Source organism: Hydra viridissima, unplaced genomic scaffold (genome assembly GCF_058129835.1).
Source record: "Hydra viridissima isolate aposymbiotic clone 2 unplaced genomic scaffold, HvirCarnegie_v1 scaffold_1, whole genome shotgun sequence".
In the NCBI taxonomy this organism is placed as follows: Eukaryota; Metazoa; Cnidaria; class Hydrozoa; order Anthoathecata; family Hydridae; genus Hydra; species Hydra viridissima.
The window spans coordinates 19,458,847-19,477,438 of NW_028324300.1; the positions used below are offsets into that span (position 1 = coordinate 19,458,847).

At 29.7% G+C, this 18,592-nt stretch overlaps 2 protein-coding genes and 2 pseudogenes across 2 annotated transcripts in view; 1 reads left to right on the forward strand and 3 right to left on the reverse strand.

Annotated features, from left to right (window-relative positions):
* The window catches only part of LOC149893769 (uncharacterized), a 41,997-nt gene extending 34,378 nt beyond the window's left edge, over window positions 1–7,619 (forward strand). The window contains exon 11 of the mRNA XM_090076383.1: window positions 7,298–7,619. Within this exon, the coding sequence (XP_089932509.1) occupies window positions 7,298–7,320 (23 nt within the window). The 3' untranslated portion in view covers window positions 7,321–7,619. The remainder of the gene's footprint in view (window positions 1–7,297) is intronic.
* On the reverse strand, window positions 3,745–4,909 carry LOC145181798 (uncharacterized; annotated as a pseudogene).
* LOC149893770 (uncharacterized) lies at window positions 4,955–7,045 on the reverse strand. The gene has a single exon (XM_090076446.1). The coding sequence runs from the start codon at window positions 5,291–5,293 to the stop codon at window positions 4,970–4,972; it is 324 nt and encodes a 107-aa protein (XP_089932572.1). The 5' UTR covers window positions 5,294–7,045; the 3' UTR covers window positions 4,955–4,969.
* A 2,568-nt stretch (window positions 7,620–10,187) lies between the features above and the next one.
* Window positions 10,188–16,861, reverse strand: LOC149893771 (uncharacterized; annotated as a pseudogene).
* Between the last annotated feature and the right edge of the window lie 1,731 nt (window positions 16,862–18,592).

Sequence of the window (18,592 nt, forward strand, 5' to 3'; positions counted from 1 at the left end):
GAAAGATTGCAAACTGTCATTCCACAATCCACGTTCAAGTTTTCAATTACAACTAAACCCTCACTCTGGATGAGTTTTAAAACAAATCTGTAAGCATTTTTGAAACTGGAACAAAGCGAATATATGAAATTACAAGCTTGTTCATGAGTATCACTAAAATGACTGCAGCACTTCAAGACTTTGATCATCCTCAGCACTTTTGAGTTTATCTTGCTTTGTTGAACGAAAACAAATGCTAAGTATGAATTTTTTCTCTGAGAAGATGTTTGGCTAATGTTGTCCTGCTGACATTGACTTTATAAAGTTATAAAAACAAATTGCGTTAGTAAAATCGCAGCTATAAACAAGCACTAGGAGATATTACAACCGTAACAAAGCTTTAATTTAAACATCAGTTGTTGACATTTAATCGCTGCATTCACCTTGGCTTTAAGTTCATAATGTATTAGCTACGAAAAATGTTCGATTTTGAACATTGCTAACCGAAAGCACCATTTAAAAAAAATATAGGGTAGATTAGGGTAATTTGAGCACCTTGGAAATATGAGCATACCTAAAGATTTCGTAGATGTAAGCATTGAAGTTAAAGTTGCTTTGTATTTTTTGAATCGACTTTATATGGTGATAACAGGAATCAGTACTGTTAGCGTAAATTTATAAGCAGTAATTTGCGCGTATTATCTAATTAAAACGCTGTTAAATTTTTTGCATTTTTAAAATAATATCGTCACGCATGAATGTATCTGTGGCGCGAAATTTTGGTGCAAAAATAATGAAATTAATTTTTTTATAAAGAAAAATATATTAGCTAAAAATCTGTACCGTTTTTGTTTTGAAAAACAATGCATAGAAACATTTAGTTTTAACTTTACTTAAAGATACCATTTTTGTGGAATATGAGCATGCTCAAATTACCCCATGTTTTTCATTGAAATTACCAAGTTTAAAGTCCTAAAACAGCAGTGGTTTTAATTACTATTTGAATAAAAACAAAACCTAGCAAAATATTTTATTATTTTAACAATAATAAATATTCTTCTGTAATTTAAATTCAAAATATTTGAATTTTTATCGTTCAAATGAGTCGATAAAATTGAAAAATTAACGAACAATTTTTTTTTTTTTTTTTTTTTTTGCGGAAAACATAGTCGTGTTGTTTTAACAAAAAGTGGCTTAAAATTTGATCTTTTAACGATAAGTTTTGTTAATAACGAATCATTATATTCCAAAAATTAGTTCTACAGTATTGTGAAAAAGTTAAGAACCACAAAAAAAACAAATCGTAATTTATTTTTATTTTTAAATTTCTTTTTAACCGAATATATTTTTCTGGTAAAAAAAAAAATAATAATAAATTTAAGAAAATAGACAAACAAAATAAAAAATAATAATAGTGATAAAAACTTTTGAACAAATATAAAAAATGTATTTAAAGTTTTATAGGTAATTTTTATTTTAAAAAAATTGTGAAAAAGTTAAGAACCACAGAACAAGAAACGATAATTTTTACCTAATACCGCGTAATTCTACCATGAATTTTTAAGCACTCATACGATTTGGCATTGAGTCTATTAAATTCTCTAAAATATGTTTGGGAACATTTCCAAGTATTGCTGGTAAAATATTGCGCAACTCCTCAAGGCTCCTTGGTGCTTTCTTGGCAATCTCTTTATCAAGCCAACTCCAAAGATTTTCAATGCAATTTAGATCTGGGCTATTTGGTGGCCAAGTTAGACGCTCAATATTTTTACATTCGAACCATTCAGAGACAATTTTAGCCCTGTGACATGGTGCATTGTCTTGCTGAAAAATGAACGGAACGCTTTGCTCAAGTGCACCAATTGACGGTAACAAGTTGTTATTTAAAATATCGACATAATAACTAGAGTTGAGTCGACCATCAAATAATTTAAACATACCGAGACCATAATATGTCATGCAGCACCATATTCCAACCGACCCGCTACCTTGTTTTGTTCTTTGAACGATACAATCGTGATTATATTTTTCTGAAGGCTGCCTGCGAATCATAATTCGATTTTTTCGGTTATCAACCTCGATATTCATCTCATCACTGAACATTACTGTCCTCCATTTTTGTTTAGTCCATTCTTTGACGCTTTGGCAAAATTCTTTTCGCTTTTTTATATGTTGTTTGGTAAGTCGCGGTTTTAGAACAGCTTTTTTCCATAACATATTGTTAGCTAATAGTTTCCTACGCGCAAGTGATGCCGATGCTTGACGTCCATTTGAAAGCTTCCATTCCCTTCTTAATTCATGCGACGGCATGGTTCGATTTTTCTTTGCCAACCTGATTAAAAGGCGATCATCATTGGGTGTCGTCAAACGCGGTCTTCCAGAACGATGGCGATCAACGTAAGATTTCGTCTCTTTGAATCTTTTGATGATTTTTAGCACCGAACTATGTGATCGCTTTACTATTCTTCCAATTTCGCGAGCGGATTTACCTTCCTGGTGAAAATGCACCACTTTTACACGATCTTCATAGGTAATAGCTTTTCTGCTCATTTTTTCAAAAGGAAAGAATTTTTTTTTGTTTGAAATTAAATACTTTTTTTAAAAGTATTTAAAAAAATTAATTTTTTTCAAATGTTTTTATTGGTTCTTTGGTAATGACTCAGGTCATTAATAGAATATTTAAAAAAAAAGGTAAAAATAAATTTAAAAAGACGTTTCCGCCGCATTTAGCACAAAAAATTCTTTGTGGTTCTTAACTTTTTCACAAAAAAAATATTTTAAAAAATTAACACATAATATTTACTCCTTATTTTTTATAGGTTCTATTAACTTATTTTCAAAAAAAAAATTTTTTTCTTTTTTCTCATGCTATATTTAATATGTTTGAAAAAAAAAAGACTATTTTATTATCTATAGAATAAGAATTAATTAAATTTATTTGAAAAAAATATTTTTTTTTATTTAGTGGTTCTTAACTTTTTCACAATACTGTATATGTCAGGTTGATACTTTTCTACTTAATTAATGTTATGAGCTAAATTAAAGTGCTCATATTACCGAGTGGTATTGGTAATATGAGCACTTTTGTGACTTTTTTAAAATCTTTGTGCTTTTAAAAAAAAAATTCGGGTGCCCAAATATCTATGTAAACTATGAGTAGGGAACCCTAAAAATTGTTAATTCGCAAAAGCTTTGGATCCAGCATAATCATTTTTGAAAATATTCCTATTTTCGCTGAAGGTGCTCATAGTACCCTAATCTACCCTATTAGGTTAAAATAGATAGATAAGATAGGGTAGTATCTCTTTCTTTTCTTTTAAGCCTGGTCTTTTGTTGTTTATTATCTTGTAAGCAATTTCTTTCGATAAAAAAAACTTTACCGTTTAAAGAAAGCTCATCGCTGTTACTCTCAGTTTGTAGGCGCTGTTTTTTTGGAATTATTGGCAGCATGGTTTTCAAAAATTTTGTGAGTTGTTTATAACAAAACTTATAAAAAGTCAGAAGGAAATGAAAGATCAGGTAACGAAGCAACCTGGTGACAGCGCAATAAATAAGTCCGATTAAAACAGTTTGCACCCTGCGATAAATGAATCGTTCGATTACACATTATTTGTATATCAAGAAACTCAATTCTATATGTACTTAAGAGCCACTTTCTGATAAAATCGGGAATAATTTAAACCGTAATAAATTAGTTTTTTATATCCTATCCTTATGTCGAATTTTTTTATATATTTAAAAAAAAAAAAAAGGAATGTAGCAGCGGAATTAATCAATATATTATATAAGGTCCTTATCTTATTACGTCATTGTTTGCGTAATAAATCAGTTTTACATATCCTTATCCTTATGTCTTTGATCTTAATGCATTGTTGCTTGGAATGCCTTTTGGGCTTTTTCAAATTGATCATCCATAAGCTTATAGTCTCCAGGCTGTTTTAACGGTAATGGTGGTAGAATTCCACAAATGATTTCACTGTCTTTGTACTTTATAACATCAGGAAAAGCTGGCTACTTAAAAAGGTTCTTGACTGCAGAAGCATACTTCATACAGCTCACCATGTAACCATCACTGAGAACCTAATATGAGTAATGATTTTTCTAATTTGAAAAATAGTTTGAAAAATCATTATCCCATGTAAATTAAAAATCGATTGCCCATATAAATAACAACAATCCAATCGTTTTCATGCCATGCACCAGATAAATCAATGGTAACGCTCATAAATTCCTTTTCAAATTCTTCATTTGCTAATTCTTCTTGATCTACAGAAAGAAAAATATAAATATTTATACAAACATTCGTACAAATATTTATAATTACAAAATAATATTAAGATATATATTAATGAGAGTAGATACAAAAATTATTACCTTGATCTGCTATCTCTTCTTTTTCTTCGTTATCCGCAGAAAAAGAAGAGATAGCAGATCAAGGTAATAATTTTTGTATCTACTCTCTTGAAGCTCTTTTCTTATCAAAAGGTGCACCTGCTCTGGGCTAAGCTTTATTCCAGATACTTCACCTTCCATAAAGAGTTTATATAATATGTCTTTTTGTCTCATACTATACCGAAAGGTACTGCGGGTAGGTAAAGCCCAACCTTTAACATATTTGCTAATGTCAGAACATACCTCTTCAAATACCTCCTGTTGTGAGTTTGGTTTATAACTATGTAAGTTTGACTGAACTTGCATTTTCATTATGAAACTCTGTCTCACGTTATCCATTCCTGATTTTAAAGTGCTGATAATGTGTCTTCCCGGCATCATGTGTTCTTCTTGTTCTTCTGATGTATGGAATGATCCAAATTGGCTCAGAGCAAAAGTGAAACAAATGTGATCTATCTTCGCGAAACTTTTCCTTCATATTGCTTTTAAAAACTCTTGTTTTCTTGTCAGTATCACTATATGGGTGTGTTAAAAACATCTGCAGATCAAAATTGATATTAGAATATTCTTGTTTAGCTCCATCGCCAAGTGCATAGTATCACCACATTGTCATATAGTTATGAAAGAACTCAAACGAATGATACTGACTTATTTTAGCTATTTTTGTTCCACTCATTTTGCTTTTGCCCTTTATAGCGCCAACACCAACAGCAGAATTTTTCACCCCATGTCCGTAATGTAAAGCAGTATAAATGTCCTCTGCACACATTAGATCGTTCCCAGCATCAACAAAGCTACGAATCAATGACTTTGCTCCGGCAGCTTCTCTGTCGCACTGATCCTTGCCACGACAAGGTTCGTTATAATCGTAGCGCTTAAGCTGTATTTGGTTATTTTTGCACAACATAAAAAGAGCTTCCATTATAAAGTTGCCATGGTACGATGAAGCATTGTCAGATTTTGCAAAGAGTTTATTAACACCAGCATGTTTGACATCCAAAGTCAGGTCTTGTATCTTGAATAACCTTTTTCATTGAAACGAGGATATGGTCCACACTTGAAATCATTAACTTTGCAAACATTTTCAACAACAACCTCTTGCTCTGACATATTTTTTGCAACTAAGTGATTTTTTTTAAGTACATTTAGCAAAAAGTGCTCATTCTCTGTTCTGAATAATTCAGAAGTAAATGCTCAATAAGCCATACTGAATAACTGTAAATTAGGAAATAATGCCTAACAATAATTTATTATGTTCAATAAACATCAAGTTAAAAATGTTTACTGAAAAAAAAACTTTTTTCAGGTCCACAATCGTATAAATGAAAAAAAAATAAATTCAGATTTAGCATCATTTGACGTAAAGTTATTTCAACAATGTAATATTAACCCCTAAGTTTTTTTTTTGCATTAAAAAAATTGTAATAAGGAGTAATAGAAAATCTATCCATTCAATCTTGGGACCTTTCCCATTTCCCATAATGGCTGATATTTGAACGCTAGTTGAAACATATTTTGACATTTTGATGACTCATAAGTTTTTTGTAAACAATATCCTCTCAGTTTTTTTAGACCATTCAAATAACAATGAGATACCCTTTCCAAAAAGAATAAGATAAGTCGCGGGCACTTTTTACGCTCCGAGATAAATGTATTTAAAGTAGGCCCCAAATTCAAAAATGTTTAATTTACTTGAAATATTTTTAAAAAAAAATTAACAGGAAGCTTTTTAATATTACAAACAACGCAATATGTAAAATTGAGAATGATTGAAAGATGTCATTTTTGAGCATTGCCTGGTTTTCTCAGAAAATGGCTCTTAATTGGTTTCTACTCTATCGTCAACACAATCCCCCTCATAAAACTTTTCGGCCTTCAAAACCTGACGAAAATATATTTTTTTTATCCTAAGAAAAGAGAAATGGATAAAATCATATAAAATATAAGTTTTAATGTTACTTTGAGAAATCTTTTTTTATATTATTTATACGAGGGATGTAAGGGAAAATTGAATTCCATTTTTTCGAAATTTCAAAAAGAATATTTGGCGTCTTTTTGCAATTGCTTTGTTAAACAGATTGTTACTCGATGTTGGGTCTTTCAGTAGAAATATTAGGGGTGTGGCTGTAAAAAGCTAAAAGTATCTTTTGATAGTTCTTGATCTTTTGTAGCAGCAGCAGCATGAAAGTCCCTGTTTTTTATGTCTCAGAGAATATTTTTAATCCCTCATTTCTACGCATTGTCTTGGAATTTAAACTGTTAAAAAAAGTATAGAAACATCCTTCACGTTCTGTAAGAATTGCCTTGAGATGCTCTAAATATTCTCAGGAGAACTGAGAATATTTAAAGCTTACCGTGACAAACGGAGCAAAGAGAACAATTGCAAACTATTGTTCCGCATTCGACGTTCGAGTTCTCAATTACAACTAAACCCTCACTCTGGTTGAGTTTTCAAACAACTCAGTGAGCGAATGGACGTTTTTTAAGTGAGAACATCGCCGCAGGAGTTGAGCTATATCATTGATGAAAATCGCAAACTTCTTCGTTCCTTTTCTTGTTTATAGTAATTTCTGAACGAACGGTGTGAAAGAAGTAAGTGTTTAAGATTTTGTTGTTACGTAGTTGTTAAAATCAGTTTTGAGCAGAATATATTTCTATTAGTTAGGTTTTTAGGGAAAAAGCGATAACAAGTTCAATTAATACAATGATTTTAGTTATAAATTTAAAGAGTTTTATATTTTTTATATTATTAATAATTATTCAAAAATTTATTTGTGCATTTCACATTTCTTGTTGTCTAAGAAAAAAGATTTAAAATGATACTAGACATCAATAATATTACATATGGCTGATTAATTGTTCGTAAAAAGATTTTATCTGAAGATGAGAAAAAACTTGTCGTTTTATGTTCGACCAACGTTCGTAGTGTCGCCTTATTTCATCCAGTGAAGATCGATGGATGGACACCGAAGCATAAGATTGAAAGGTTGAATATCATCAATAATACTTTCGTATCAAAATACGATTTCGAAGGTTTCGTCCTCCCGTGGATTCGACTCGCTGAAGAATTAAATCTTCGCCTTCACGACGACACGAACTTCATCGACGACATTTGTGAATGGCTTCGTGGTTCGAACTTCAAGTGGTTGAGGATCGAGTATCGGGTACCGTGGAAAATATTTTTCTAACATCAAAAAGTTTAAAGTAAGAAACATGAAAAATGTTTAATATGTTAAATAAAAAATAAATACAAATGTAAATATGTAAAAAGTAAATGTAATACAAGAAAGTTCTTATAACATCGAAGAGTTTAAAAAGATGAAGTGATACGAAATACTTTTGATTGTTTAAATATTTTTAATATGTTATATAAATATGTAAAATTTATAAATAATTCCAAAATTATTTACGAAATGAAATGTTAAATAATTTAAAAAGAAAAAAAAACGATTTTCTTTTAGAACATGAAACGTAAAAAAAATGGAAAGATTTTCATTTTTATTTGGAGTTTTTGTTGCGAATATTTATTGTTTGTTTAAAACTTAAAGAAGTTTTTTAAATACTGCAAAAAAATCACGGAAATATTATGAAATGATAATTATTTAATGTAATAATAATGGAAATATAAAAAAATTTGGTTGTTTTTTTGTTGTTGTCAATGGTAACAGTTATGAAAAAAATATTCGAGTTTTTAAGATGAGATTCGAAAAAGGAAAGTTGTTTTTGATGTCGATAAAAAAAAAAAAAATTGGAACTTGGAAAATCGAAAAAAAAAAATTAAAGCGAATTTTTTACGAACTTCGAACGGTGGACATTTTTTTTTTCTGAAGGAAGAAGGCAGTTTAAAAAAAATTGTTTTTGTAAATAAAGTTGTATAATTTTATTAAAGATATAAAGTTTGTGTTTTGTTTCGAAAAACTTTCTGTTGTTTCAAATCAAGTTTTTTTCAATCCCAATCATTTTTGTTGGCTGATTTCATTTTTCATATGACTTGGATCAATTTATACTTGCCGTTTCCATAGCAACTAAAATTTAAAAAAACTTTGAAAAAAATTTTTCTGTTAAGATAGCTGTCAAAGAGGCATGGGCGTAATTTAATTTTTAGAATGTTGAGTATGATGTTGAAAATGAGGGTGATTTGTAAAAAATGAAAGTAGTCAGAGCTAGCCTTATCCCGCCTTGACCCCTAACCTCCCTTTTCCTAAAACTACGTCTTCTAAAATCATTATTTATTTTTTTTTTGGTTCTTTCATAAATTAGATTGATATTCATTAAATGATCAAAGTTTTTAAACTTTTAAAATCGTCGAGTGAAGAAACTCTCAGAATCTAGTTTTCACTGCTCACTGTGACTTATTAATATGGCGCATTTGCAAAAAGCCTCCTCCTTTTGTAGGGCTACTATTTGATTCAACTGTTTATCTTTTTTTTTGTTTAATTTTACTAATGGCTGATAGGGTAAAACACCCAGTGTTCGCCGATTTTTCGACCAAGTCCCATATAACAGTTATTTTCTTACTCGTTTTTTGATAAATTATCGATCTCGAAGTTTGATCGTATAGAGAGAAGAGTGCTCTTTACGATGTCCTTAGAACGAATGACCTCCGATAATGAACAAGGGAGCTTTTGGCCCCAAAAATATAAAAACGGCTAACGGCTGTTTCTCATGTTTGCACCCCACGTTTTTGAACTTCCACCAGTGTTCGCCTCTATGCTTTTTTTTATTATTATTATATTCTTTTAGTCGTTTTTTGACTTAAATGTATTTAAAATTTAAAAAGACAAACAAAAGAATGATATCAAAAAAAAAAATAAAAAGTTTACAACTAAAAATTTTTAAAGTTCCTCATGCAATTGTTCACATTTCGTATAAATGTTTCAATTAATTGATAGGCATAGGCCTAAAGTTCTAGATATTTTTGTGCTACGTTATAAAAGAACAGATAGTTAATTTTACGACGTTCTTACCAGAATCAGAAGTGTACAGCACAACTGGCTTTTTCTTTTTAGGCCTATTCTTAGGTTTAGCTGATGACATTAGCCTCTTCTTTACCACCACGTGGTTGGCCCGCAAAATTTTCTTTTGAAACGTAGTCATTAGGATTGACGAGGCGGAAAGCGTCCACAATCTTCGTCCAGCCACTCTTCATGGGACTATATAGTCCCACGTCGAGTGGCTGCAAGAAATGAGTGTTATTAGGTGGAATGAGGATAAAAATCATTTTAAAATCTGCTAGCTTCTTCACTAAATGAAATTGTATCAAACTTTAATGTTTGTTGGTCCAAACAATAACTTTTCTTTGAGTATTATTATCTGTCAGCCACTGGTCAAAAGCGTTGAATAAATATTTCTTGTTTTTATTTCGTCTCGTTTAAAACGTCTTAAAGTTATCTTATTAAAGACGTCTTAAAGTTGTCATATTAAAGACGTCTTAAAGTTGTCTTAAACTGGTGTAAAATGAAACACTGTAAGTTGTATTAAGTCAACTGAAAAAAAGGAACACGATTTACTATAGAAATATATTTCACAGCATCCACAAAAATGAGCACATGATTATATTTTTAATATGATTTTCGTGATGTTGGTGCGTTTTTTAACATACCCTGAATAAATTTATGGACTGTCTTCTCCGATTCTATTGGATGTCTCTCGGACAGCCGCTAAAAAGAGAAAATTATTAAAACAATAATAGGTCAAGAAAATCATTGTTTTTTTGGAAAGCAGCGTTAGAAGACACTAATCAATTACACATTTATAAAGGTGAATTTCATTAAAACTTCTCTTTCCGCTTCTCTGTCCATCCATGTTGAAATTTATTATAAGCGAACAATGTAATTTCTAAATACGATTAGTTTTTCAGAAATCTGTAAAATATGTGCTTGTGATAACCTAGCCATAGGACCTTTATGGAAATAATTCAAGATTCTTTTAACAAACCCAAGACATATCAAATGCATGTAGAATCTGGAAACACGCTTAATACCAGCAGCTGTAAGAGGAGGCTTATATTTCTGATGTTGCTTATACGACTGGCAGCTAAATCTTAATCTATCCGCTTGTAAAATTCTTGTTCTTCATTAAACACTACCCTCCCTTTCCAAGAACCTTTGATAATGCACCTTTCACAACAATATCCATTATGAGTAACAGTCCATTTTAAAAATGAACTTGCTGGGGCATCACAGAGAAAAGCTCTAACTTTAACCGTGTGTGTAACTTTAAACCAAACAAATTCCTGTAAAAAATCATTTAAAAAACATAAACTTGATGGTTTACTTTTCCCTGTGTATTCCACAATAAAATCTTTCCACCACTAATTTCATAAAGAATAAGCCACATTTTGGTAATGGATGATTTAAATAAGGGTATCCTATCAATACTCAAACTAAGTGATATTTCTCTTTAAGACCCTGAAAAATTGTTTTTTAATACCTGATTCTTAATGCCACATTTTCGAACACACTGAACTTCTTATAACACTTTTAAAAGTGTTTTGCATCTTTTGGGTACCCACCCAACATAAGCCTGCAATTAGTTAAAGACGTGTTTAAGACGGCTTTTGCACACGTCGTTAAGACTTCTTCCGACAAACCAGTTAAAGACAACTTTAAGATGTTACAAGACAATTTTAAGATGTTTTAGATTAGATGACTTACAGTGTTTCATTTTCGACCAGTTTTTAGACAAGTCGTCTTAAAGACCAATCTCAAGACATCTTAAATTCGTCTTTAAGACGACTTATTGTTGGGTGGGTAGCGTGTTATCATGTTTTCGAAGTGTATCGAGTACACTATTCATGGCTGCTTGGTTACAGTTAAACTTTAGACACCAGGGTGGCAGTTCTCCTGAGAGGTTTTTTTTACAGGTGGATGGATTAAAAGACTCGCTGTCGCTAGAATTGTCGGGCCAATACTCAGGAGAATTGTTCGACTCTACTTCCATATTTTTTTTCACAGGTAAACGACAACAACTCTGACTGCTAATACGAAAAGAATCTATAATTGCTTCATCTTGAGGTTGTGCACAGTTTTGTTGACGTTCATCTGCACTTTCGTCTTGAGCGTCTTCTTAAACTGATTTATTTAATTTTCTCCAACTCCTTAAATCTTTTCTTAATGCAGACAAATTTTTACCCACAACTTTTTAAAGAAAGTTATAACTTTATTAAAAGATAAAAATTTCTTAAAGAAAAGAAAATGGTGAGCACTCATCTTCCGTAATTAGAATTAAAGACGGAATTAAGGAAGGAAAAGCATGGACGTATAAGAGATGGACGTGCAACTTATTATTATAGTTTAAAGTTTTATTATTAGTTTAAACTTTTATAGCATTTGTTTAATAAGACTGTTCAGGATAAGTAACTACTTCACGTGTTGACAAATTACTAAACAAATCACACGAAGGTAAAAGAATATAGTTGTTTTGCCTCGTCTACTCTTTAAGCTTTTTTATAATTCATTTGATAAAGCAAAACCTTTTAAAAAGTTTTTAAAAGTTTATATATATATATATATATAAGTAACGCAACTGTATTTTTTAAATTGTTTAGGAGGATACTTCTTAATCCTATTTTAAACGTTACTGCCAATGATGGTGGTGGTACTTTTCTTCTTTGACTCAATTTTTTTAAATGACTCAAAAAAAACCTGTAGGATTAAAAACTTCTTTTTGAAACTTTTAATTTTTCCTGAGTTCATTTTGGAAAAATTCAATTTTTCCTGAGGTTTATTAAAAAGCCTATTGTGTTATGTCTAAAAATATACGCGTTTGACTGGTTTCCAAGGAGGCCCGCTTCTTTTGCAATCATTTTTTTTCTATCTTATTTAAAATACACGAGAATAATGCGATGTCTCTTCAACTTTGAAAAGAAAGACTTATTGCATCCCTGAATTTTGATAACAAAAGGTCGTTTCTAAACATGGAGAGTTGTTACATTTAGTTACTCAAAGACTAAATGTAATACCGAATTCAAAAAAGGCAAACCGAGCAATAATTAGAAACATCTGAATGTAATATTTGTACTGAAATAATAGATTTAATATGTTAGGTTTTTTCATGCAGCCCGATGATTTTATATCTAAAAATAAAAAATGCTCATTATTCTAAAAAAAGTTACTTAACGGTCAAAATATGGCGTTGTTTTTAAATTTGTAGTCTGTATTTACATATAAATATCTTTAAGATCATTTGCGAAAATAATGTATGACTACATGGAAATCATTGATACTATTAGCATAATAAATTTATTCTTATGTTAATTTTATCTCATGTTTTTATTTTTTTTTTTATTTCTCATGTTTTATTTATATCTCATGTTAATTTCTGTATTGCATGCTACATTTAGCAACGAAAAAAATAGCATCAGAGTAACACAGACCATGAGATTTTTATAAAATACAGGCTGTAGTGTTGTATGTTTATATAGTTAACAAAATACAAGACCCAGTGTTTCAAAAGTTGGGTTTGTTTCAATTTAAATATTATATTTAAATTATACTTGCCCAACACTTTGTTTATAAACAGACCATGTTTATCAGAAATCGACTTATTTTAGCCATTAGCTATATATTAATTGCTAGCTAAATATTTTTTTGCTACTTATATCACAGCTCCTTTCTTGTTAAAAAAATAAAGTAGGATTAGTAGCCACCAGGTTATGGATAATACTGGGGAGGTGCGAGTTTTTGTGCCATAGGCAAAACTTTTATGAAATATTCAAAATACCTTTAAACTTAACATGAAAAACAGCAAAATGATATCGGCTTTATGTCTCTTTTATGACAAATTTTTGCGAAAACAGTCTTTTAGCCAAGCTCATCGGGCATAAAAAAGTTGATCGCCTTTCATAATAGAAACAAAAAACGTCTTCATCAATATCATAAATGATTTGATCAAGAATTAAATGCATTTAACATTCCTAGACTAAATAGCATTTTGTTTTTGTAGCATTTAGTGCCTCGCCATAAGTATTTTGTACCTTAGAAAAGATTGGTAAAAATAATACGGTAGCGTACTTTTAAGTTATTATGGTTAAATTAATATGTAATTATAGGCCTATTCCAAGTTGTATTATTAAATTAAGTAATTGCCAATGTTATTATCAATGATTTTTAAACTAAAAAATTATTAGTAAAAGAATAAAACTAAACATTTTCACAAACCATATATCTTCAGGTTTTAACGACCCTGATTTACCAAACTTATATGGTCTCTCTCTATTTATTTTCCTCATCAAACTTTCATCTGACAAAAGAGTGAACACAAGTGACATGTGGTACCTTTGGTGAGAGGATGAGCTCTCCTTTATGCGCTGATTACATAGTTAACCAACACTTGCCCCTCAACTTTGATCAAAAAAATGCAGGGGCGCAGTTTTTCTACCATACGGGCTTTTGCGTCAATCTTGTCTCTCAAGGCTGTTCTAGGAATACCATAATTCTTTGATGCACCATAAAGTTGGTTTTAAAATTGATTAAAACCTCTTAAGAAAGTCTAGAAGTAGAAAAAAATTAATAGAAAAATATATATATTTGTAAACGATTTACTTTTTTTTATATTTAATGATTTAATTTAAAAATATATTATAATTTCAAGTTCAATTATATGCTGTAATTTTTTCTTTAACTTTAAAGCAAAAAAGTTTATAAAAAATTAAAATGGCAATTATCAACGGTGGCGACAAATAGTAAATGGGTGTGGTAAAGACAGACAAAGATTTAACTGCTTATTACATAGCTTTTTTTAATATAAAATCGAGCAATACGCGGATTGACCTATGTGTCAGAATTTGTGTGTTATGATAAGGACAAAAAAAAGTCATTTGTTTTAAAAAAAATGTTGATGCCGATTACTAGCAAGTCGTTTATATTGCTTCCAGTGTTCACCACCACCACCCTACGCCCACTTTTTACATTCATCCCCACTAACTTTTTTTTTATAAGATATTCCTGCATCCTAATAACACCCTGAAAAAGAAGACATAAACTAGATTTTAAATAATATGATTTTTGAATGATATTCCAAAAGCTTTAAAAAAAGTTGTCATTAAGCATAAAGGATTTTTTAGGACGGTTTTTTTTGCCAATAAATTTTGTGCCTTAATATTTAATGTTACAATAGTCAAATCTTTGTCAGTTTTAAAGAGAACATCAAAGTTTTTTTAGATACGATTTGAACTTTCCAGCAATTAGTTTTTGCTCTGCATGTTTTTAAGTGAAACAATTCCAGCCCCCTCCAACCACTCCTTGTCCCAAGGGAGATGGTGATTATGGAGCTAATAATTTTAATAGTTTTTACCAGTGAAATCCAAAAAATTGTAAATATGTGTAAGCAGTTTTTTATGACGATTTTTGATGGATATTTTTGGAAAAGTATAAATGAATGAGAAAATTTTAAAAGACAAGTTTTTGTTTAGTGAGAAGATTATTGTGATTTATTGATGAAAAAAATTACCACAAAATGGTTAAAAAGAGGTTATTGAGAAGCATTTTTTTAAAATATCTTTCTCAACATCAAGAGTAACTGAATATTGCAGTTACTCAGTTATACATCCTTTTTTTTTTTACTCTTTATTATAAACAAACTTTATAAAACTATGTGCAAAAAGTTGAAGCCAGGTATTATTGTTTTACTTTACGTGTATGACAGCAAATTCTAGTGAAGCAGCGCTTTAATATTAAAAATAGTTCCAAAAAGAATAATACTTCTTTGAAATATGGTCCAATTTTTTCCTTTATTCTGCAAATTACTTGCTTAAAATTGCAGAATATTGATATAGCATTTGCTCTGTGCTTCAAGAGACTCTCATTTTTAAAGAAGATTTACTTAATTCTGATTTAGTTAAAATTTCTTTTTGACTTTTAGCTCCTTTTTCTTAAATCTCGGCTAGAACCAACAATTGGTTCTGATGCGCCTGTTATTGATATTCAATTATACAAAGAGCTTGGAGCTCTGGGACAGATCTCAGAAAGCTCAGTTAGATACAAAAGCTTCTTGACAAATTTTTGTAACTTTTTGTAACTTATTGTCTGTCTTAATAACAGTTCTACAAACTAAAAGTTGTGTTATTGTTGAAGGATGTGGATTGCTTGGTTTCAATTCTGGAAAACCTACTTTTCTGTCCATTAAAATGAACTCAGAGCTTTCTTCAAATTTTGGGAAACTTCGTTGTTCTTTTATAATTAGGTTATCAAAAAAATGTTACAAAACATTACCAAAAACTCCTGACATTTCAAGTTCAAAAAGTTGGGGATGTTTTAAAATTAGGTAACACGAAATGAAGTTTAAAAAAATAATTAAAACTAAAAATGAAGTTTAAAAAAATGAAGTTTAAAAAAATGAAGTTTAAAAAAATGAAGTTTAAAAAAATGAAGTTTAAAAAAATGAAGTTTAAAAAAATGAAGTTTAAAAAAATGAAGTTTAAAAAAATGAAGTTTAAAAAAATGAAGTTTAAAAAAATGAAGTTTAAAAAAATGATTAAAACTAAGTAATATAATTGATTTTCTTTTTTACCTTCAAAGCATTTACCATTTTATCCATTTTTTTCATCCAACCTGTCTCCACATTTATGACATGTTGGGTCATCATCTGAGGCAATCTTTTCCTTAATATACCATATAAAAATGCTATTGATTCTATGATGATTTTTTTTTAAGTGTTTTACTATTTTGATTTAAGATGATTTGAAATTTAGAAAAGTTAAAAACAACTAGGAAAAGACGCAAACACAAAGACTCATCAACCTGCCGTATAAATAAATGATGAACAAGTATCGAAACCGAAAACAAGCAAAAACAATAAAAGCTCAAAAAAATAGAGTTTGACGGACAAAAGAGAGGAAGAGGGGGGGGGGGGGGGCGCGGAGTTCTACAGAGAAGTAAAAGGAGAGTTTTAAAGAGAACAAAGGGAAAAAGGAGAAACTTTTGATAAACAGAAGAAGTAAAGAATTAAAAAGAAGTCAGAAGTAATATTGATTAAAGTAAACGGAAGTTTTGGTCGTTTCAAATAAAGAAGAATAAGCAAAGAGGAGGAATTGGTAAAAAAAGGTATTAAATACTACAAGTAGAGTAAAAGAGAGTTATTTGGATTTTGTTAACGTAATAAATAAAAGCGTTCTAACCATTGCACATTAATAGAGCGTTTATTGAGATATATTGTATAAAAGAGTATACTAAGGACGGTAAACATAATCTTAACCCTTTAAAAAACAATCATTAATCATTCCTAGCCAAATACTCCCTTAAAAAGCAATCCCCCTCACCATCAACCAAATTCATTGGATGATCAAAGTTTTTAAGTTTTAAAAAACGTAGAGTGAAAAAGTTTCAAGAAATTTATTTAAATTTGTAAATAAACTTTGAAAACGACGATTGAGTGGTGGATTTAGAATGAGGTTATTTTATTTACCTGAAAGAGTTTTTATGTATTTGTAAGTTTTTTCAAACAACTTACAAACACTTATTTCTAAAAACTCAATCGAAAGTCGATTCATTTTATTTAAGAAATTTTATTCTCCAAAAGAACAATTAAATTTTTATTAAAAAAAAAATTTTAAATTTTAAAATTGAAGAGTTTTGTGTTAAAAACTCAAAAACTGCTCATCTCAACTTCCACAAAAAATGACTTTAGATATTTACACTTCTATTGTTTAGGGCCATTTTACATCTACAGAAAAAAGAAAAGGAACAATGTAGAGCTTGTCCAGATTTATTATGCAAATTTGGAGTGCTTTGATTGTAATGGTAATTTAAATTTGCATGTAAGTTTAACCACACTTACAATATCATAGCAGTGTGCGCTCCAAATTGTCCATAATGTAACCTAACCCTAACCCTAACAGATTTTCCCCTGTTGTTGTTTAATCATGAAAAGATTGCAGATTAAAAAAAAAATCAAAGAGTTGGTTTTAAACATGCTCACTTGAAAACCATTTTAAAAGCTGAAATCAATAAAACAAAACTCACCAATTTTTAAACAAAAAAAAGAGAAACCAAAAGTTCACACTTTTTTTAAAATTCAATCTTGTCAAATCCTCTGCACTAAAAATTATAACACACTAAAAACTTTGACAACTTCTGTTATTATAACACATACATACGAGAAAATTTTTATCATGAATTTCTTTTTCTTTTTTATTAACTTTTTAAAACAAAAGTTAAACAGCTTAAAAATTTAGCACTTTAAAGGTTAGAAAGTTAATCTACCAGACAGCAATTGCTAATAAAAAAGCAATATAAGAATTTCTTCTTTTGATATAACATTGTTATAAAACTCTAGTTTTATACTAAAAAAAAATTTCGATGTTTCTTTAGTATAAGAGTACAAACTAATGCAAGATTTCCACCATGACATTTTCACCGCTACAAAAAAATGAACAAAATCATCTTATTTTTAGAGAAGCAAGAAGAGAGTTGCAGTATACATAATATACATAACGTATGTACACTCTATATTTTGTTTTATATGTAAAACGAAAATATTTTTAGATGCGCCATCGACGATTTTTCTTATTGAGCCGAGGAAGTAATACCCATGTCCCACACAACACTTTTTAAAGTGAGGGGGCTACGTTTCACTAATGCTACCAAACAAAGTCAAGAAAAACTAGGCCTACCAGTAATGCTACCAGACAAAGTGAAGAAAGTCTGCGTATGTTAAAGGTCTAAATGACGCAACTTACTTTTCTCCATTGGAGAATTGAAGAACATTAGCCAAAATCTTGATATAAAACTTTTACAAATTCGTTTAATGATCAAAGTTTTAAAGTTTTGTAAAACGTTGGTGAAGAAGATCTGAGAAATTTATTTAAATTTATAAATAATTTTTGAAAACGACGATTGAACAAATGGTGGATTTAGGCTGAGGTTATTTTATTTACCTAAAAGAGTTGTTATGCATTTGTAAGTTATTTCAATCAATTTACAAATATTTATTTTCCAAAAAACTATCAAAAGTAGTTAAAAGTTGATAAAAATTTCATTCTCCAAAAGAACAATAAAATTTTTATTTGAATTTTAAAAAAAAGTTAAAGATTTTAAAGTTGAAATAAGAGTTTTGTGTTAAAAACTCAAAAACTCATTTCAAGCAGGGTCATCATCTGAGACTTATGCAGATGCTACCAATTCAATAATAATTTCTTTTCAGATTTTTACTTTCTTTTCTTAAAGATGATTAAAAGTTTTTTGATAGTAAAATTTATTACACCGTATCCGTGTGTGTTGTA